Here is a 24,623-nt window from a genome sequence, read left to right on the forward strand (position 1 = left end):
TCATGAAGTTTTCTAAGGCAACCTACACATCAAATTGAAGCTAGTGATGCTAGTAACACAATTAAAACATCAACTTTTAACATCTAACAACATATGATCATCCAAAATTCAAGAACAACACACCAAAATTCAAGTTCATGCTAGTTACACTAAAATAACGAGATCGAGCATATAAATCATATATTCATGTTAGACTTGAGCCATAGACACTAATTAACACTTTTATAAGTTAAAAACATCAAGAACACAAAATCTAGTGATTTTAGAAAATTACCCAAATGAGATGAAGTTGGTACCAAAATGAAGAGGATGAAGAGAGGATCACAAATATGTAGTTTATTTTGTTGTAAGCCTCCTAGATCGAATTTAGATGATGATTGAATGAATTTGGTAAATGGGTGTGTGTTCTTGCTAGAGAGAAAGAGAGAGAGATGGAGATGATAATGAATGGGTGAAAGGGGTTTGACCCTTTGACCTAGTCAAGGGTTTGATCCCTTGTCAAGTTTAGTCCCTCAACTTTCGTTCGGGTGCGGGAATTACCTAAACGAGATAATTTAAAACGCGTATCAACGGGAGATGTTATAAACATATAACGGACTTTATATTAGTATAACGGAAAAGTAAATGGAAAAAGGCGGGATGTTACAGTTGTAACTAGAAAGTTAAACTTCCATGTTCTTGAACTCACAAAGTTAACTTTGGTTTCAAGAAGTATGAGATCAAGCTTTAACTAGTAATACTTGACCATGAACATCAAACACAAATTTAAAGTAAGTAGAAATGAAGAAATAAACTAGATCTACAAGTATTATGTTTATATTTGCTTCATACTTGAGAAGATTCAAACTAAAGTTTTGAATCTTAAGAATTCAAGTCTACAAACATGAAAACAAAGAAGATTAAAAACTTATGAACTTTTAGTCTTGAAAACACTTAAGTATAGAACTACAAACTAACAAGTTTGAGTTCTTGGTTCTTAATCAACAAAAGAGTGAAGAAAACAAGATTCATGGAGATGCAAACTAATAAGTTTGATCTCTAACAACAAACAACAAACAAACAACAAACAAACAACAAAGACTAGTAATTAAACAACAACCAACAATGATGATGATGAGTGTGAATGTTACGGTTTTTAGAAGGGAGGAAGAGGTTAAATAAACTTGCTACTTACTAGTTTTGAGAGAGAAATGAGAGAAAATGTTGTGGTGTTTGAATGTGTGTGAAAAAGAAATGAAGTGCAAGTAACAAGTAATAAGGAAAGTAAAAAAAAAAAAAATGAACTCCCTTGCCACCCTTGCAAGCTCACGGTTTCAAGGGACACAAGAGGCAAGTCAACTTGCTACTTTCTAACATGAGAGGGATGGAAAAAGCTTGAATGAGATATAAGTTAAAGTGTATGGAGAAATGGTCATGCATGCTTGTAAGGTTTTGTCTCTTCATGAAGCTAATTAACCATGATTATTCCTAATGTAATACTAACATGAAAGTTGGGCTTACAAGTCCATTATGGGTGTAGAGTGGGCTTACTAGTCAAAGTTTATTAATTAAAGGCCCAAGTCCAAGTAAGGATGCAATTAAATACATAAAAGCCCAAGTAATTAACTACTAACCTTAGTTAATTAAAAATAACTAATATTAATTAATCATGAATGTAAATAATATTCAAAAATATTATTCGTGAAAAGTACGCGTGTCACAAAGACTAGTCAGGCCATGGAAATTTAAATACGATAACAAGTAAATGTATATAAATACATTTATTAAAGCGCAAGTATTAATAATAAATATTAATAATAAACGTTAAAAAATTCCGGGTTGTTACAGAATCAGTTTTCGGCGAGTCTTATATATATCTTCACCTAACCAACCCACCCGACACATTAGTGTGCTCAAGAACACCCCAAGAATAGCAAAAAAGTCGCGACTTACAGCCATAAATCAACTTGTAGCTTTAATCCGTTCAAAAACATGTTTTAGTCATACCGGGTGATCCGTGGCTCTGATTTCGATGACCCGAACATGAAAGTTTATCCTATCATCAATCCTAACACACTAGTACACCCTAAAGACTCTAAAGATGATCACAAAGTCAGACCATACCTGTACCAATTCGTTTTCACAATTTAATTTCAACAAAACACTATTTTAAGCATATCTAGAGCTCCGGGAATCGAAATGACATGAATCCGGAGTCTAAAATTAATGTCTTGATGAGAGAAACTCATCTAAACACTTTAATTTCACTTTCATATCAGTTATATATATATACAGAAAACAACAATCAAACCGCTGTCCCAAAACAATCAAACCGCAAACATATATAATCTAGCATTTCTACGCATACAATCAACAATACAATAACATATAAGCATCATACTATCATTATAACATATAAAAACAGAAAAATTAAAGAAAAATTGAAAAGCTAGGGTTAGGGTTTATACCCTAATCAAGAATTGAAGGATATGAGCGTGTACAGATCGAAGAGAGGAATCCGTTTATGTATTCGATTTGATGATCCAAGTAAGAAATCAATTGATGGTGATGATGTTATGGTTGGTGGTAGGCGTCACCCAAAAGACGAAGGATAAGGGGAGAGCAAACTTGAAACTAGGTTTAGAAAAAAAAAGAATGAATGAGATGTAAAAAAAAAATATGAAAGAAAAAATGGGGTATACCCCCTCCCCCATGGGGCTTCGGCCGATTGGTGGGTGTGGGGTGGGTCCCATGGCCCGCTTTTTCAATTTGGTAAAATCCTTGTGGCCCGAACGCTCGATCGAAACCCGAAACGCGAAAACACGATTATGCGATTAAATAATCGGAGAGATAACAAATACGCGATGAAAAATATATATAAATACTATATATAAATATATGACATTAAAATATCATATTTAAAATAATTAGGATTTAAAAATCCCAAAAGCTCGATCGTTGGTTTGAAAACCGAAAAGATTCGCCGGATAGAAATCCGCGACACGTAGAAACGTACGATTTAAAATATGAATAAAAATATTCATTTAACACATAATAATTAATATATTATTACAAAAATAATAATAATATAGGTCATAGAAATGACGTGGCACGAATAACAGTTAACGGTCGTTAAATAATTAACGGTAAAAGATAACGGAAAAAGTAGGGTCGTTACAATCCTAAAGCAACAACCAAACAAGAACATGCAATAGATTTGGGTCATACAGTCAGGGCACTAGCTAGATCTTAACAGCTCCTAAGAGGTCTCTTCGGAACAGTTCATAGGCATGCTAGGTCATTCATGTCTCAATTCCTAGGTTCCGTGTCCTAAAAGCGCATTAAATGCCTCTCGGGAACTCCGGCCATACCGAGTTCATAGAATCTTCATATACAATATAACCAGGGGTCTTAATCCTATGAAGTAGCTAAGTTCATATAGGTGGACAAGTCCTCATCACAACATAGGTTGGTTAATCCTTAAGATGCTAGCATACAAATCTATTAGACTTCCTAGTTCATCATAACAACGATAACCGTACTACTTTAACATAATTACGCTAACCCAAATTCTATCATGGCAACATACATATTAATTAAGCTATCATGGTAATATCAGAACGCATTATTAAACATAAAAGGTAAGAATACCTGTTTAATACAAAAGACAAGCGTTTCGGATAAAAACCTGAAAAGGCCGAAGAAATCTGCCCGAGATCGCAGGGACTCGCCGGGATATCCTCCGGAAAATAAAAGCTAAGCTAGCTACTACTAAAAACTAACCTAAAACTTGAAAATATAAAATGAATTGTAAATTGAGTGTGTGTTGAAATGGATGGAGAAGGCCCTATAAATAGACTTGAATTCTGCCTGCAAACGGCTGGCAGGCCGTTTGGTAGGCCGTTTGCCAAGGCCGTTTGCCAGGCCTGCCCGTTTGCAAAGCCCGTTTGCTGAAGCCGTTTGGCAGGCCGTTTCTGATCCAGGAAAGCCGTTTGGCAGGCCGTTTGGCAAGCCGTTTGGCTTGTCTGGTCAGCCTGATTTCCTAGATCGTAACTTGTTTTCTTGTCTTTCACCGTTTTCGCTCTAGATTCTTCGTTTTAACTCCGTTTTACTTGATTCTTCTTGCATTGCCTTTGTAATTACTTAATCAACAAAATTAACCGACAAATCTATTATTTTTGTGATAAAGTTTAGAACTTTATGGGTTTTAGGGCTCAATATCGGGGGTAAAAACGTGACTTTTTGGCCGATATCAACAACTTTGCCCAAATCTCGGTGCTATCAAGTAAGTCGGGAGATGTAACCGGGGGTCAGGATCTTTCAGTTGGACTATAAGTTTACAACCTTTCGTTTAATCCAAAACCTTATTCCCATCATGTCAACCTAGACATCATCCACATGACCGTAAGTAGCGGTGAGGTTCGTATAAGCCAAACGTTATCGGTATGATTATAGTTTTCACGTTTTACGTGCGTATAGGGATACGACACTTTTAGTATTATATACGTATTATTATACTTTATAGTTTATGTGTATTATATACTACCATTAATCAAGTATAATATGATAAATATAACTTAATTAAACTAGGATGTGATAATAATAGATAAGTTTATATGTTATCGTGTTATTATATAACATTATCTTCTTATTTGTTATCTTAGATATGTTATACTTTAAATGTTTTAGATAAGTTTTAAATTCTTCAACTTTTATCTTATCTAAATTTATAATCTATTTTAATGTTATCATTATCACCTTATTATATTAACCTTTTAATTATCTTAATCCATCATTATCCATTATATGTAACTTATAATCTTATCTTAACAACTTAATCATAATAAACCTTTTATACTTTTCATTATCATTATCTAGCAAAACCTTATCATCTTTATTTTACATGTTCATATTTATCACCCTATTATCTTTATTATCATGTTTATCATAATCATAATACTTATAAAAATCTAACATGTTCATCCTCTTTTATTCTTACCATTTTCATGACTATATCAAGTATATAATTATCATAATTATAATTATAATTATCTTTATAATAACAATACTCATAATATTATAACAATATTATTATGCATAATAATATTTTTATGCATAATAACAATACTCATAATATTATGCATAATATTATTCATGATCTTTTAGTCATGTTTATAACAATATAACTTAGAATTTTTATGCATAAAGTGTATAATTAAAACTAGAGATTATATTATACTTTAGGAGTCTTTTAAACAAGAAAAACTGAGGATTTTGATGGTGTAAAGAAGGCGATCAGCAGCAAATTTCCAGCAGCAAAACAGGAGTCTAAAAGTGATCCAAAGTGATGGTTTATGGTGGCGGTTGGCGGCGGACAGCAGCCAAAAAAAAAAAACGCAGCAGCAGGGTGACGAATTGGGTGGGTCTTGAGTGATGTTTGGTGGTCGAATACATAGCAACACAGGCTGTCTTTTGGGGCAGTTTTGGGGTCGAAACAATAGCAGGAAAACTGCAGTTGGGGGGTCGGTTGGGCTGCAGAAAAATGGCAGCTAGGTGGCGGTCCACAACAGCAAAAACAGGAGCTGCAATGGGCTGTTTTTGGTAGCGGAAGACAGCAGAAAAAGCTGTTGTAGCAGCGGCGGTGGTGGCTGAAAAATGGCAGCAGCAGGAGGTTGTGGTGGCGGTTTAAGGTGGTGTTTGGAGGTGGTTGTGGTTCGGCTATGGTAGCCGAATGGTGGTGGAATGGGTGGCGAGTTTTAGAGAGGAGAGGAGAGAGCTAGAGTGATTTTTGATGTGGTAAATTGTGAATGAAAACATGGGACTAGGGAGTGTTTATATAGCGCATTAGTTAGAATTAGGATCACATTCAAATTATGATTAGGATTAGGATGAACTCTTTTGATTTAGATTAGGATTAGTGAGTTTAAAATTGCGATTAGATTAGGATTCCTTTTGATATTTATCTTTTAAATGTATTTAATATTTTATATATTAAGCTAGTCGATTTTTAATTGTTTAATATGTATTATTTATATATATATTTTTTCAGCATACATATATTTATGTATATTTTTTTTTTATTAGATAAGTATTATAAACTTAGAATACATATATGCGAAAATACATGTCTCTATATATTTGTAAAAACAACGACAAGTTTCTTAGTCAAACGGGTCATTAAAATAAATGACTTTAGCATTTACATTCACTTAATACCTAAAGCATGTCATTAAATTTTTTCGTTTAAACAAACCCGTGATTTTACGGGTAATTTCACTAGTTGATAATGAAACCCTAACTGACGTTCCATTGGGCTGCTCATTATTGGGCTTGGCCTTATTATTATTGACATGTTTTCTATCATGGTTCATAAGTGAACTTTAGTTGTAGGGTATGGTCCAAACACAGCTTTCATTGCAGCTATAAGGACTCTTAATAACCAATTAAAAAAAAAGTATTTATTATCTTTATGGGTTCATAATGATTTGAAATACTGTTTCAGGATGATAGCAAACTGTATATTTTTCTTGAGCTTGTTTCTAAAGGTTCTCTGGTAAAGCTTTACCGGAAGTATGACTTGCAAGATTCGCAAGTCTCGGCATACACCAGACAAATTTTGAGCGGTTTTAATTACTTGCATGAACGAAAGGTGGTTCACAGGTAAACTTCTTTCATTTTTGTGCTATTATATTGAATGTATAGATGCATATACAAATATGTTTAAATCTGAAATATATTTTAAAAAATTTATAGGGATATTAGATGTGCTAATATATTAGTTGATGCAAGTGGCCAGGGGCAGAACTTAGTTATATCTGGAGGGGTGCCCGTCCCCTCTGGATTTGGAAAAAAAAAATTTACACTAAAAAAAAAAATTTTTTTACTAACAAATAAGGTTTTTTTTAGTGTTTACCTTCCTGGCATTAAAACTTTTATTAAATTTTTACATTCGCCCCACCTGTGTCCGGGTTCAAATTCCGCCACTGTAAGTGGCTCTGTGAAGCTATCAGATTTTGGATTAGCAAAGGTAAGCAAAACACAAACTTTTATGGGTTATGACTTATGAGTGTTAGTTCCCTAGTTATAAGTGTTAGATTCTTTTTGCAATTTGATTATTTTTTATACAGTGGACTACATATACACGGTTTATACTCATAGGATATCACAATGAATGACGCTAAATCTTTCCAAGGGAGTCCACACTGGATGGCACCAGAGGTCACTTCTATTCTCGTATTTTACTTTTTTTCGCTGAATGCATATAAAGGCGGGTCATATGATTTTAAAATTAATGTCCCATATTATCAAATCTACCGAGATATGTATCACTGTTCATTACTTACTGTAAGGTGTTTTGAGTTAACAACCTACATCTTGCGTCATCAGGTTATTAGAACAAATTATGGACTAGCAGCTGATATATGGAGCCTTGGTTGCACTGTGTTGGAGATGTTGACACGTAGGATTCCGTACTACCCCTTGGACGAGGTATGCATGTCATTTCCTTTATCATTATTATCTTTAATATTATATTATATTATTCTTTTCTGAAGCAATTGATATTGGATGTAATGGGTCGAAACATGTTCCTGTTATATAGGTCAGCTTGTGTTGACCCACAAATATTTAATTTTGATTGTTAAATTTTTGAGAAATAATTGAATAAGTATTCAGTATTTAGTAATTTAGTAATAAATATGATTACCTAAGCCATATTAGTATTACAATAGTAATAATCTATAACATTTTATAAATCGTGAAGGATTTGCTGACGTGTCAAGCCATTACTTAATCTTAATCTCACAATCTGACGTGTTAATCCCTCTGATAATCACAATTAACACTTAATCATTCCAGGTACGTTCATTCCCTAAACCATATTCCGCCCAAATTTGTGTCGCCTCTTCTCCTTGGGCGATCATCCCATCTCATACAAACCCTAAAACTCAATTAATTCAATCCGAAAATAATCAAACCCATCCTAAAACTCAATTGATTCATGCGAAAAATAATCCAACCCATCGCATACGGTCCGGCCGGTTTTCACGGTTTGACGGTTTATGAACACCCCTAATTCAACGGACGGACTCATAATCTTTTTGGGTCATGGAGCAAATGCAGAAAACTTGGTGACAATGACTATACACAATTGATTGTAGCATTGTAATTGTATTCATTAATAGCGTTTACGACAATAATATTTTCAATACATTTGTTTTCAATACAAATATCATCAATAACGAAGGGCTTCGTCATTCTAATTGCATCATACAATCACTATCAATACTACTAATTTCGAATACTATTTTTTAGAGCTGCCGTGCAACGCACGAGCTCTTAAATCTAGTTTAGCTATATAATAAACAATTTAGGATATTTTAGGCTTCGACCATACACTTCGGATACTTTTGAATTGTTCCTTTCGTAGCTGAGTTTATAAAAGCTTCCCCCATTTGTGTAAAAATTACCACATCTGCCTTGGATTAACGTATGTATCATAGTCCATACACAAGCGTAGAAGTTGAAATGGCATGAAGCATGTCACACGCTTTCTATTTTTATCTATTTTGAACAGCATTTCGAACGTGATCCGAGTTTTTGTTAGAAAAAGGGTTGAAAATTGATAATCATGGATTGATTCTTGAATCGTGAAACACTTTCCTAATTAAGTATTTCGACCCTACTTGACTCGGGTTACACGAAATCTTAATTGGGATAAGACAAGAACGCAATTTGTCTCTAGGCAAGAAAAGATCAAATTATAGTATTAGTGAGAATGTGATTTTTCTTGTTTGTTCGTTATGAAAACAAAATCATATTCCTATATTTATAGGAAGTGAAAAGGTGCTAGTGAAAGGACGCGACCTTTCAACCAAAAGATGTTATCTTTCAACGATAAGACGCAACTTTTCGTTCACACCTAATGGAAAATGGTGGACAATTTCCATATTAGTATCAAGTTAACTCTTATGGGCGTGTACTCCACACTCTCCTAACCCGTTATTAAGTATAACTTGATTACCCTTGTTTTCAAGTAAATCCCAATTAACTAAAATGCTTGTTGGTAACACTAAAATCACCAACAATATTGTAATCCTTGATTTACTAAAACTTGAACAAATAGAACAAACCAATGCATAAATGAAAATGTTTCAGAAATTAAATTTTCATCTTAGTATATTACATCATCCAGAATTCGAGAATCGGGGTGTTTCAGAAATTAAACCCTTCAACCCACATGAAAACGAGAGAGTAATACACACATCAGTTTCTTACATTCGTCTAATACTGACTTGACACTATTATAAGCCATATGTCCCAATCCTTCAGTGAACATATCGGCAGCCTAAGTCCAAAGCTCCTTGAAGTGGCAAAACTTCATGCTCACATAGGTAGTTCTTTTATATCTTGTACCCGCATTTGCAATTTTTCAAAAGAACTATTAAGAAGATAAACTTCAACCTACCTCAACTTACGGGTCTAAACACATACTTTGGGATCAGAATATTCATGTGTTTCAATCTTCAGAAAGTAAGCTTTCCTCATTGAATTCAGCTCCTAGCGTTGTACTAGAAGGGAATTGGGTGTCTCGCTTTGGAAGATCTGGTTGGACTTCAATCCCACACCAATAGCCTGACTTGTGCACTAAGTCTCAGGCTAACCATTTTGTCAAGTGATTCGCAAAATTTTGTTGTAACCCAACAAATCCATAGATATCACTTCATTCGTGATCAACTCACGAAACATAGTCCGTCTAAGGCAATAGTGTCTAGACTTTTCCATATATATTTGACTATATGCCTTAGCCATTGTGTATCCCATAATTTTAAATCTAAATGAACATTTCTTTCGACTTTAATCAATTTTACTTGAATAGTAAACCTTTTATCAAAAGATTTAATGTATTCTTATCCTAGCAAAAGAACCACGCGCGTACTCAAGGTTATTGATTGATCAGTCATTGCACGTGTCCACTTTTCACAAGTCACGAATGTAAACCTATAATTTGTACACTCTTGATAATGTATCCCCATTATCCTTATGTACACAATTATTACCATTACATTAGATGATGAGATTATAATTATAAACATACCTTAGTCATTCACTTCTAAAACCAAGAAGTAATAACAACAAGTTTATAGTATCCATAATCTCAACATCAACCTTTTTGATCCAAGATACCTCATCTATACCAATTGTAAAATACAACTACTAGTAGATGTATCATCTTCTTGATCAAAAGTAATCTCAATACATTCTTAATATGCTTAAAGGATTCACATTGTGAATTATACTATAATCCATGGCTGGCTTCTATAAGCATAAAATACTTAAATCACATCACAATGTATTTTCTTAGACCATGGTTGATCTTTCCAATACTATGCTATATTGGTCACTTGATGTAATCACATACATCATACCACCAATTTTCAAAGCAAACCGGTATTTGAAACAAATAAGCAATATCTAATTCTTATTTCATATTAAATCATATTAGTTTCACTAACTTGTATCATCTTGATAGATTATTAAATGGTTTATGGACATATCTCACTAATGAATAAAGACTTCAGGATTATTTGACAACAAATCAGTCAATTCACAACTATATTTTTTTTATCTTGTGACTTATTCAACGGATTATTACCATCCGTTAAGTATCATAACATTTGTCACCAATTAGGCTATTGTCTTACCAACAATTATAATTTTTCACAACCCATAACCACAACTTGTGGATGTCGATCATTATCTTGAATAATGATTCAATTTGTATCAGTTAATGATATAACTCATGATTTCAAAATTAATCCATTACAAATTTGCAATCCACTCTAACTAAATAATCAAATGAACGATTATTTAATCTTGTACATACAAATATTATAATCAAATAAATTAATCCAATTAGTTCATACAATCATGTGGTTATTAATTTACATGCCATATCAGGCACCATGTAAATTATGGTTGAATTAAATTAAATTAACATGAATTCAAACTATTATGTAATAACATGAATTCATACAGTTATAACCAAAATAAAGCCCATTTAAATCATACTGTTAATTAGTGGTGACATAAAACAATGCCATGTTATAACCGACACCACATAAATGATAACAACGTTTGACTTTGGGTCATTCTATGGTTCAATTTATTGATAACAACATGCAATGGAATCATTAACGGACATTTAACTACCATTCTATTTTAAGAATTTCATGCAAGTCAGATTCATTAATCCAAATCCTTTATCATGTCTATTGATTCAAGTTAATTGCATATAACAAAAACCATGCATACAGAATGAATCATATTGTTGCATCATGATAGAAATACGAAGTATATCACGCAAATGACGAGGAGACCCCTCAATATCATAATATGTATAAGTATATCAAGCAAATCATACTTATTTCAATAATCACATGACGCATTTATTTATAAAAGATAAATTAGAAACGTGTACCGTGCTTTCTTCCTTTGAAATCGAAAGCAATATGAAATAAATCATCCTTGAATTTTCTTCATTGTGCCACAAATACAGATCATACAGTTGGTTGTTCCACCATTTGGATTGAGTCTTTTCAGGAAACGCAGACTTTGTTCTCGTAATTTCATCATATTCCTTTTGTTACTTTTTACAAAGTGATAGAAATATATCTTCCCAGAATCACCAGGCCGTACAAATGATCGACTCAACCCAATAGGATTATCCCTAATTCTGACTAAAATCCCATGTCTTCAACGATTCATATTTATGTCACGTTCTTCTCAGATTCATCATCCATGATTATCACGAAAATACTTAATTAGTTTGTTAGAAAAAGGGTTGAAAATTGATAATCCTGGATTGGTTCTTGAATCGTGAAACACTTTCCTAATTAAGTACTTCGACCCTACTTGCCTCGGATTACACGAAATCTTAATTGGGATAAGACAAGAACGCAATTTGTCTCTAGGCAAAAAGAGATCAAATTATAGTATTAGTGAGAATGTGATTTTTCTTGTTTGTTCATTATGAAAACAAAATCATATTCCTATATTTATAGGAAGCGAAAAGGTGCTAAAAAGACGCGACCTTTCAACTAAAAGATGTAATCTTTCAACGATAAGACGCAACTTTTCGTTCACACCTAATGGAAAATGGTGGACAATTTCCATATTAGTATCAAGTTAACTCTTACGGCGTGTACTCCACACTCTTCTAACCCGTTATTAAGTATAACTCGATTACCCTTGTTTTCAAGTAAATCCCAATTAACTAAAATGCTTGTTGGTAACACTAAATCACCAACAGTTTTAGTGCATGAAAGTAACCCTTGCGTTTTTTTTACATTATTACTGCTAAGTATATTATATATAACATATCTTTTACAATATAATATTTCATGTCTATGTCTATAATAGATCCTGCTAAGTTGTATCTGAAAGGACCCGTTCATATACATTATAAATGATTCACAATAGTTGATTACATCGCGAGGTATTTGACCTCTATATGATACGTTTTACAAACATTGCTTTCGTTTTTAAAAGACAAACTTTCTTTACATCAAAAATTGACGGCATGCATACCATTTCATATTACATCCAACTATAATTGACTTAATATTAATCTTGATGAACTCAACGACTCGAATGCAACGTCTTTCAAAGTATGTCTTGAATGACTCCAAGTAATATCCTTAAAATGAGCTAATGCACAGCGGAAGAATTCTTTAATACCTGAGAATAAACATGCTTTAAAGTGTCAACCAAAAGGTTGGTGAGTTCATTAGTTTATCATAATCCATTATTTCCGTAATAGTAATAGACCCAAGATTTCAGTTTCTATAAATATCCGTACACTCGCAAGTGTATAAAAGTATTCTATAAGTTGTAGGCACCCGGTAACAAGCTTTAACGTTCATGTTTTACCCTCTGAAGTACACCAGATCAGGTGTGTTTAAAATAACCTCGAAGTACTAAAGCATCCCATAGTCAGGATGGGGTTTGTCAGACCCAATAGATCTATCTTTAGGATTCGCGCCTACCGTACATAGACAAGTAGTTTAATGTTACCAAGCTAAGGGTATATTTCTGGTTTAAACCCACATAGAATTAGTTTTAGTACTTGTGCCTATTTCGTAAAACATTTATAAATCAGCGCATGTATTCTCAGTCCAAAAATATATATAAAAAGGGAGCAAATGAAACTCACAATACTGTATTTCGTAGCAATTATGTATATGACGGCACTGAACAAGTGCAGTGTTTGTCTCGGATTCACGAACCTATATTAAGTATATATATTTATATGTTGGTCAATATCTGTCTAACAATTTAGGTCAAGTCGTAGTGTATCACAATCCTAATGCTCGAGACCGACATGCAAAAGTCAACAAAAGTCAACTTGACCCAAAATGACTTCCAAAATCTATACATGTTTATTATATAACTTATATATAGTAGTTTTATATATTTAAATATATTTATCAGATCTTATTATACTAAATAATACAAGTCATTTATTAATAAATAAAAATTTATATTAAAATTCATATATGATAAAAATATACTTTTATATATCTCAAATAATAAAATTTATAAAATTCACTTAATATCATAAAAATATAGTGGTATGTATTATTAATGTAATTACATTACGTGTGGTAAAAATATCTTTGTACGCATATTTATTTGATAAAATAATATTGATGATAATAATAATAATGATAAAAATAATAAAATGATAGTTTCAATAAAAATATTAATTTTTAGTAATAAAGATAATTTTAGTAATAACATCAACTGATAACATTTATAATAATCGTTTTAATAATAATATTAAAATTAATGATAATTCAGTTGACCATATCTTTTAATCCGTTCATCGAAACCACACAATTTCTAAATGAAAAGTTATTAATTTTTTTCTTCAGATTTTCAACGACATGCATATCATATAACTTATCTCAGTAGCATATGTATCAAATTCGTGATTTATCATAAACTATTTAACGACGAAACTAAGCATACAAACATGCATAATCATATATACTCGAACACTAGTCAGGGATACACTATTAATATATAAAAGATAAGATATGAATGCTCACGTATCAATATTGTGATTCAATATTGCAGGAAAGTACGTAGACGCAACGAAAATGATAAACGTTAGGTTGACCTCACGAGCAATACCCTCGATCAATACCCATAACCTTCATAGCTATAACCCATAATTTCCTTAGCTCTATCCCACTTGAAAACTTATTTTGAAATCGTCTGAATATAACTCCGTCGTAGTATTTTATGTATACTAATAATATCTTGAAATAATACTAAGTAAATATATATATATATATATATATATATATATATATATATATATATATATATATATATATATGTAATTCGATTGAGAGAGTTTAGAGAAATATATTTTCAAGTTTCTATGAAATAATGATACCTATTGAATTCTATTTATAATAGATTTTTGAATTATTAAAGTGAATTATTAAAGTATGAATTATTAAAGTGAATTATTAAAGTATGAATTATTAAAGTGAATTATTAAAGTATGAATTATTAAAGTAAATTATTAAAGTATGAATTATTAAAGTTAAAGTAAAGTAAAAGTAAAGTAAATGTAAAGTTAAAGTATAGTAAAAGTATAAAACTATGTACATATAATACGCGTATAAAAATATATATAATATTAATTTAAATCGTTATATATATATATATATATATATATATATATATATATTTAATAAAATAAAATATAAATATCGTTATCTTTATCATACTGGTTAAGTAATGAGTTGTCAAAAAAAATAGATTTCTTAAATCACAGTGGACCTCATAACATAGGCCCGTAATCATATCATAATGTATCTGATAATTCAATCATTTGATATTATCTCTTAATTCTGTCGATAAATATATCGAAACAAATATGTTTATGTAAAGTATCATATATCTAATACTTTGTTAATGTTTTCAGTTAATATTATATATTATATATACATATCTATATACACATAATTGTTCGTGAATCGTCGAACACGATCAAAGGGTAATTGATTACATGAATGTAGTTCCAAACTTTTTGAGATTCAACATTACAAATTCTGCTTATCGTGTCAGAAACATATAAAGGTTAAGTTTAAATTTGGTCGGAAATTTCCGGGTCGTCACAGTACCTACCCGTTAAAGAAATTTCGTCACGAAATTTGATCGAGGTCGTCATGGCTAACTATAAAAATGTTTTCATGACGAATATGAGTTGATAAATAGAGTTTTATCATCATTGAGTAATATAGATAAAACAATTTGATTACGCGAAGAGTATAAGTGAAGCTATCGCAAGAGAGTGAAATGAGTAAACGTATATTCGTTTTAACCGATGACGTAGTTATGATTGATTTCCGGAATTCATGGGATTTAAAGAAAATCTTTGCAATAAGATTTGGTTCTTCGGCGATTAAGGAAATCAGGATCTTCTTTGATTAAATGCGATAATCTGTCTCGATTTCTCTGTCTGATATTTTACTATAGTTCCACCCCCTTCGTTTCTTTATTTCCACAGCTCACACCTTCTAGTCTTTCTCCCCAATTCATACTTTAAAGCATTCGTTAATATGCTTCATCCAGTATTGATTCTTGATATACTTTTAACTTTCATATCTGTCATTCTTCTTTTTCATCTACCACCGGAGGAAGTTATTTTCTTCTACCATTACCTTGGGGTTATTGTGTTTTTCATTCTCCCGTGTCTTTATATTGCTATACGCATTTATATACACGGTTTGTAATTTCGGGGTTGTTATCGGGCTTTATATTCTCCATTATATTTCGGAGCTTCATGCTTTCGTTTTCTCTTCCCTATCTTAAGTCAAGCGGATAATAGTCCAGAATTCGTAGATATAAATTTTTGGATGAACATAGTTAATGTTCCAAGAAGAAAATCGTAATGGCACGATCTTGATTTGGCAAATTACCAGAATATCCGAAAATATAGAGCTATCAAGATGATATGTTCTTAATATGTTTGAAAATTGGGTAGAATGTAAGAGTCGTGTAAACAGTACATGATGACGGTATCTTCTGTGAATCATCACGTTCCATTAGAAACTCAGCATGACTTACTGTAATATAATCACGTTAATCAAGTGTCATTATATTATACTAACTCATGCTTCAGTTCCCAACACTACTTCAAAAACATTCCTATTTTAAATTCAAAATTTTTTTTTTTAAATTTGGAAACTAACACAGTTTCTTTTTATGTTGTAACGCAGATATTGCGAAGAGATAAAAGATATCGGATAAGAATAGTTGTGAAAATATCTTCAGGAATATCTAAGATATTATAATAAAAGATACGATAATATGGATGATGAAGGAGATTTGTCTGTGAAGGTTTAGAATAAGAAGTAAGGTGTTTGCTAACGATTTCAGTAGACACTGAATCATTTGGATCCTTTGAAGGCAGGTTTAGTCTTTGTGATTTGTCCACAGCCTCCTTCATGGTCTGCTCAATCCGTTTTCCAGTTTCAAACCTTCTCTTTTTCTCAGCTTTACCACCATACTATTCTTTATCATCAAACTTTTGACTGTTAAAGTCGTTTACAGTTTTTGCTGCTTCATCAGCATTTTTTCAATTTCGGAGAACTAGTTCATAGTTTGGGATGTTTTTCAGAAAATTCACATTCGAAGTATGTAAGTCTAGGAGATAGACGTTATATGTATACATATAACTTTTGACGTAAAATTGTCGCGAAATTCAAAATACTGATTGCTAATTCCCAGTAGTTGGTGTGACAATTATTGTTACAGGATGTAGGTGAGTACATGATGGGGTTTTAATGAATAAGTATAGTGGCTTTTCGGAGAGGCTTAAGTCGAAGGTTACTGAAGTTGTTGATAAGTTTACTGCTAATGTGGCGAGATATGAAAGGTTCCCCGGTAACCATGATGAAGGGGTAATTGTTATAATAAGGTTTATTCGTATAAACAAATGAAGGTGATTTGCTGGAGCTGTGACAAAACTGTCTATTTTGGAAAGAGATTGAAAAATTATAGTTGGTAATAAATATCAAAGGATCTGACACGGATACGTGTTAAACTATAACTTTGGTTTCGAGAGCTTTTCAGGTGCACGACAGTGGGTAATGTGTGGTTGGATCATCATCTCGCATGTTTTTAGGAATTTCGAAGTGTTTGAACACATATTGTAATTGTTAATATACATATGATGTTCTAAGATTTTGAATGATACAAATATTTTTGTGAGTTCCATGAATAGAAATGAGGTTCTAGGACAGTTTTGAAGTCAAAGTATAGTTTTGAAAGATGTAGGAATCTAAGAGTGATGATTTCGGTTATATCTTGAATCGAATTCTGAGATTTCAAAATCAGAATATGTAATTAGATTTTGAATGAGTATGGTTGTTTTGATTTCTATAAAAGAATGTATATTGTTGTGAGAGTAGTGAGTATAATGGATGATTTGCTAAATCAGATTCGAAGAATGTAACATATTAATTGTGAATTTATATATCTCTCGGGTATTACCTACCCGTTAAAAAAAATTCACAATTAATATTTTGTACAAAAGAATTTTATTACAGTCTTTATGGAAATATATATGTGTATATTTCTTCAGATGTAATATTGATTTAATGAGTTAATATTAAATTAAACTCATTTGATTTATGGTTAAGGCTAGGATAGATAATTTCTAAACTTTAGAAATTACATAATCGCCGTAGAATGTTTTCCCAATGAAGTTATGAATCAATACTTCATCATTGTGGTATTCTTTGGTATCTACATGGCGTATGACGTCGATGCTCGTGGGACAGATTATGAAGTTGAGGTTTGCGATGCGGTTGTTGTTGGTGGTGGTAATGGTACTGTTGATGTTGTTGATGGTGGTACTGGTTATGCTGCTGGTGCTACTGCTGGTGTTTGTAACCTTTGCACCATATTCTCCAAAGCCACTACCCGAGCGCGAAGCTCGTTGACTTCTTCTATTACACCGGGGTGATTGTCGGTTCGAACGAGCTGATAAATAAGATCTAGAATTTGGTGTAGTATATAATCATGACGAGATACTCTGGAAATGAGAGAGAAAATGGTGTTTCGGACAGGTTCGCCGGTAAGTGCTTCAGGTTCATTGCCAAGAGGGCAATGTGGTGGATGAAAGAGATCGCCTTCTTCTTGTCTCCAATGGTTAAGTAGATTACGAACCCATCCCCAATTCATCCAGAATAGATGATGGCTAATTGGTTGATCCATTCCGGTCACGCTGCTTTCGGAGCTCATGTGGAAATCCATATCGGCATAGCTGTCGGAATCCGAGGAACTCGAACTGGTTGAGGGATCCATCTTGTATGATCAGGGAAAGAATTTTTTTGGTATGAAATAGATTGTAGAATTTAGATTTGGTATTCTTCAATATATAATTTACATATGTATATATAATACCAAAATCCCATAAATTACGGAGGAATCTTTGAAAGATGTCAGTCAAAGTTCACAGTAACAGATATGCTAAGATAAGAATAAGTCTATACACTATTATGCAATAAATGTAGGAAAACGCGTCTAGATTTAAGAATGATAAGCAGGTAATTTTCTAAGGATGGTAAGTAGATGATTTCCCACTAAAAATGATAAGCAAAACTTTTGACATGCAGACACGGTCGAAGTCCAGACTCACTAATGCATCTTAACAACTATCAGTTAGACACACTAATACAAGACCTGGTTCACTAAGACCACCGCTCTGATACCAACTGAAAGGACCCGTTCATATACATTATAAATGATTCACAATAGTTGATTACATCGCGAGGTATTTGACCTCTATATGATACGTTTTACAAACATTGCATTCGTTTTTAAAAGACAAACTTTCTTTACATCAAAAATTGACGGCATGCATACCATTTCATATTACATCCAACTATAATTGACTTAATATTAATCTTGATGAACTCAACGACTCGAATGCAACGTCTTTCAAAGTATGTCTTGAATGACTCCAAGTAATATCCTTAAAATGAGCTAATGCACAGCGGAAGAATTCTTTAATACCTGAGAATAAACATGCTTTAAAGTGTCAACCAAAAGGTTGGTGAGTTCATTAGTTTATCATAATCCATTATTTCCGTAATAGTAATAGACCACAAGATTTCAGTTTCTATAAATATCCGTACACTCGCAAGTGTATAAAAGTATTCTATAAGTTGTAGGCACCCGGTAACAAGCTTTAACGTTCATGTTTTACCCTCTGAAGTACACCAGATCAGGTGTGTTTAAAATAACCTCGAAGTACTAAAGCATCCCATAGTCAGGATGGGGTTTGTCAGACCCAATAGATCTATCTTTAGGATTCGCACCTACCGTACATAGACAAGTAGTTTAATGTTACCAAGCTAAGGGTATATTTCTGGTTTAAACCCACATAGAATTAGTTTTAGTACTTGTGCCTATTTCGTAAAACATTTATAAATCAGCGCATGTATTCTCAGCCCAAAAATATATATAAAAAGGGAGCAAATGAAACTCACAATACTGTATTTCGTAGCAATTATGTATATGACGGCACTGAACAAGTGCAGTGTTTATCTCGGATTCACGAACCTATATTAAGTATATATATTTATATGTTGGTCAATATCTGTCTAACAATTTAGGTCAAGTCGTAGTGAATCACAATCCTAATGCTCGAGACCGACATGCAAAAGTCAACTTGACCCAAAATGACTTCCAAAATCTATACATGTTTATTATATAACTTATATATAGTAGTTTTGTATATTTAAATATATTTATCAGATCTTATTATACTAAATAATACAAGTCATTTATTAATAAATAAAAATTTATATTAAAATTCATATATGATAAAAATATACTTTTATATATCTCAAATAATAAAATTTATAAAATTCACTTAATATCATAAAAATATAGTGGTATGTATTATTAATGTAATTACATTACGTGTGGTAAAAATATCTTTGTACGCATATTTATTTGATAAAATAATATTGATAATAATAATAATGATAAAAATAATAAAATGATAGTTTCAATAAAAATATTAATTTTTAGTAATAAAGATAATTTTAGTAATAACATCAACTGATAACAGTTATAATAATCGTTTTAATAATAATATTAAAATTAATGATAATTCAGTTGACCATATCTTTTAATCCGTTCATCGAAACCACACGATTTCTAAATGAAAAGTTATTAATTTTTTTCTTCAGATTTTCAACGACATGCATATCATATAACTTATCTCAGTAGCATATGTATCAAATTCGTGATTTATCATAAACTATTTAACGACGAAACTAAGCATAAAAACATGCATAATCATATATACTCGAGCACTAGTTAGGGATACACTATTAATATATAAAAGATAAGATATGAATGCTCACGTATCAATATTGTGATTCAATATTGCAGGAAAGTACGTAGACGCAACGAAAATGATAAACGTTAGGTTGACCTCACGAGCAATACCCTCGATCAATACCCATAACCTTCATAGCTATAACCCATAATTTCCTTAGCTCTATCCCATTTGAAAACTTATTTTGAAATCGTCTGAATATAACTCCGTCGTAGTATTTTATGTATACTAATAATATCTTGAAATAATACTAAGTAAATATATATATATATATATATATATATATATATATATATATATATATATATATATATATATATATATATATATATATATATATATATATATATATATATATATATATATATATATATATATGTAATTCGATTGAGAGAGTTTAGAGAAATATATTTTCAAGTTTTTATGAAATAATGATACCTATTGAATTCTATTTATAATAGATTTTTGAATTATTAAAGTGAATTATTAAAGTATGAATTATTAAAGTGAATTATTAAAGTATGAATTATTAAAGTGAATTATTAAAGTATGAATTATTAAAGTGAATTATTAAAGTATGAATTATTAAAGTGAATTATTAAAGTATGAATTATTAAAGTTAAAGTAAAGTAAAAGTAAAGTAAAGGTAAAGTTAAAGTATAGTAAAAGTATAAAACTATGTACATATAATACGCGTATAAAAATATATATAATATTAATTTAAATCGTTATATATATATATATATATTTAATAAAATAAAATATAAATATCGTTATCTTTATCATACTGGTTAAGTAATGAGTTGTCAAAAAAAATAGATTTCTTAAATCACAGTGGACCTCATAACATAGGCCCGTAATCATATCATAATGTATCTGATAATTCAATCATTTGATATTATCTCTTAATTCTGTCGATAAATATATCGAAACAAATATGTTTATGTAAAGTATCATATATCTAATACTTTGTTAATGTTTTCAGTTAATATTATATATTATATATACATATCTATATACACATAATTGTTCGTGAATCGTCGAACACGGTCAAAGGGTAATTGATTACATGATTGTAGTTCCAAACTTTTTGAGATTCAACATTACAAATTATGCTTATCGTGTCAGAAACATATAAAGGTTAAGTTTAAATTTGGTCAGAAATTTCCGGGTCGTCACAGTATCATATTTGTATTGTAATGATAAATAAAGTATTTAATTTAATTGGTTTCACAGATGCAAGCACTGGTCAAAATTGCCATGGGTATACCTCCTGAAATTCCCAACACATTGTCCGCTAAGGCCCAAGATTTCGTACATAAATGCTTGCAAGCTAATCCAAATGATCGGCCTACTACTGCTCAACTACTGGACCATCCTTTTATAAACACACGAACCTTTTTGACAGTGTACTCGAGGAAAAAGCACCGAGTTGAACCTACATAGGACCCAATACGGTGCTGTGACACCACTGGTTTGATTTTTATTTTTTTTTACAAAGTATACGTCAAATTGTGTAGGTTATGACTAAATTTAACAATTGGACTCCATATGTTTTAAGATGTATGAATTTTTAGAGGTCAACAACCACTAAAGTACCCTTCAAATAAAAAAAATTCGGGACTCCATTGAGTTTTGATCTTAGATTTGACACCGCTGGGCAGTAAGACCGAGACTTGAATGGAGAAACGCGTTTGAAAACATTGATTACGACACCTAAACATCATTATCATCATCATTATCATATGATAATTACTTAGCTACTAGAACTTGATCACTTGATATTTCATTGTTAGCTGTTATAAATAGCTTTCCAATTGAAGGAACGGAAGGTGAATTTGACTTGATTTGTAGACGGTTAGGGCTTTCAGGTGCAGATGATTTTGCTATACCAACAGCTGATTACAAAACCCATAAGTCTCACTCACCTAGTGTTTATAGATCCAATCCTTTTTTGATTCGTGAATATCCGAAGAGTGTTTGGTTGTGTGTGAGCTTTGAAAGGAACGTTAGTTTAAGTGATGATTCTGGCTACTGATTTCCATTAGAAATTTATTCTGTGATTCTGGCGAATGATTCTGAATGATAGAATCAAAGGGAACTAATTCACGTATTTCCTGCCAATCATGATGTAACATCCTCAATCGGGCCTAGTTGTAAGATTACCATTTTGCCCTTAAGTTAGTATTATGTTACTATATGCTTTTATTTTTATTTAATATTTATTATTATTTAATGATGTGGTTATGATCAGTTTATGACAAGGGTCACAGAACAGGTTTGTTTATTTAATTTGGACTCCGTTTTGGTTGCCAAATGACGTACGAAAGATATCAAATAACTGATAAATACCCGTGTATCGCATAGTGTGGGAATTAAACCCAATTAAGTAACTAGTGCTGTCTCTCTCTTGCATTTTTCCAGAACCATCTCACACACACACCGTACCTTCCCTTCCACCTACAATCAAACTGTGACAACCCAAAAATTTCCAACCAAATTTAAACTTTAATCTTTATATGTTTCCGACACGATAAGCAATATTTGTTAAGTTAAATTTCAAGAATTTTAAACTATTTTCATACATTCATTCAACCTCGACCAAGTTCCAACGATTCACGAACCATTAAACGAATATGATTATATATGCATATGTGTATATATTATAACTTGAAATGTAAACAAAAATATTAGATTAAATACTTTATATGATTGTATCTGTTTCAAAATGTTTATCAATGGAACTAGAAGATAAGATCAAATGATTGAATTATCAGATATATTGAATTATGATTACAAGTCTCTGTTGAAAGGCCCACGTTGATTTGAGAAATCTTTCCATTTTAACAATATTCGGAAAATGGTAAAGTGATTTATAAATAAGAATAAATTGTGAATCATTGAGAACTAGATAAAGGATAGTGGAAGATTGAATCTCATAAAGACTCGATTGATCTATTTAGTTTCAAACGTACAAAAACGTTTTCAGTTTAAAAAGAACTTTATTATTAAAACGTATATAAATATCTAGAACCACTTTTGACAACTCATTACTTAACTAGTATGATAAAGATAACGATATTTATATTTTATTTTATTAAGTATATATATAACGATTTAAATTAATATTATATATATTTATACGCGTATTATACGTACATAGTTTTATACTTTTACTATACTTAAACTTTACCTTTACTTTATTTTTACTTTACTTTAACTTTAATAATTCACTTTAATAATTCATACTTTAATAATTCATACTTTAATAATTTACTTTAATAATTCATACTTTAATAATTCACTTTAATAATTCATACTTTAATAATTCACTTTAATAATTCATACTTTAATAATTCACTTTAATAATTCAAAAATCTATTATAAATAGAATTCAATATGTTTCATTATTTCATAGAAACTTGAAAATATTTTTCTCTAAACTCTCTCAATCGATTTACATATATATATTTACTCCGTATTATTTCAAGATATTATTAGTATACATAAAATATTACGACGGAGTGTTGTCCGAGTGATTTCGAAGTTGTTTTTCGAGTGGGATAGGATTAAGGAAATTATGGGTTATAGCTATGGAGGTGATTGAGTATGGTTCATGGGTATGCTCGTGAGGTCAATATAGTGTTTATCACTTCCGTTGCGTCTACGTACCTTTCCTGCAATATTGAATCTCAATATTGATACGTGAGTACTCATAATTTAACTTTTACATACTAATAGTGTATCCCTGACTAGTGCTCGAGTAATTAGGATTATGCATGCTTGTACTTTTGATATTGCCCTTAGACAGGTTAGGTTGAATCTTGAATTAGTTACACTTGCGGTTGAGATAAGGTATAAGATATGCATGTCCTTGGAAAGCTAGCGAAAAATTAAGAACTTTTCCTTTAGATATCGAATGGTTTCGATGAACGGATTAGAAGTTATAATCAATTGAATTTTCGATATTTTTATTAAAAAATGATTATTATTATCGTCGTTTTTATCGTCGTTCTAGTTTTATCTTATTATTATCATTATTATTATCTTTATCAATAAAAGAGATTTATCATTAAAAAATGTTATTTTTATTTTATTTTATTATTACTATCGTTATTATCGGTAAAGTTATAATTAGTATTATTATTATTATCCAATTATTATTATTATTATTATTATTATTATTATTATTATTATTATTATTGGT

At 31.1% G+C, this 24,623-nt stretch overlaps 1 protein-coding gene across 1 annotated transcript; it reads left to right on the top strand.

Annotated features, from left to right (window-relative positions):
• The first annotated feature begins 5,634 nt into the window (after positions 1 to 5,634).
• Positions 5,635 to 21,862, top strand: LOC139849708 (mitogen-activated protein kinase kinase kinase 1-like). The gene is made up of 7 exons (XM_071839342.1): positions 5,635 to 5,691; positions 6,482 to 6,639; positions 6,733 to 6,777; positions 6,970 to 7,006; positions 7,138 to 7,197; positions 7,366 to 7,467; positions 21,653 to 21,862. The coding sequence occupies exons 1-7, from the start codon at positions 5,635 to 5,637 to the stop codon at positions 21,860 to 21,862; spliced, it is 669 nt and encodes a 222-aa protein (XP_071695443.1).
• The last annotated feature ends 2,761 nt before the right edge of the window (positions 21,863 to 24,623 follow it).

Source organism: Rutidosis leptorrhynchoides, chromosome 1 (assembly GCF_046630445.1).
Source record: "Rutidosis leptorrhynchoides isolate AG116_Rl617_1_P2 chromosome 1, CSIRO_AGI_Rlap_v1, whole genome shotgun sequence".
Taxonomy (NCBI): domain Eukaryota; kingdom Viridiplantae; phylum Streptophyta; class Magnoliopsida; order Asterales; family Asteraceae; genus Rutidosis; species Rutidosis leptorrhynchoides.

Bases quoted from the DNA above. Each gene is read 5' to 3' on its own strand.
- LOC139849708 (XM_071839342.1), top strand. From the start codon at position 5,635: ATGGCAGCAGCAGGAGGTTGTGGTGGCGGTTTAAGGTGGTGTTTGGAG. The intron at 5,692-6,481 runs GTTCGGCTATGG...ATACTGTTTCAG, and splicing joins GGTGTTTGGAGGTGGTTGTG to GATGATAGCAAACTGTATAT. The intron at 6,778-6,969 runs GCAGAACTTAGT...CGCCACTGTAAG, and splicing joins GTTGATGCAAGTGGCCAGGG to TGGCTCTGTGAAGCTATCAG.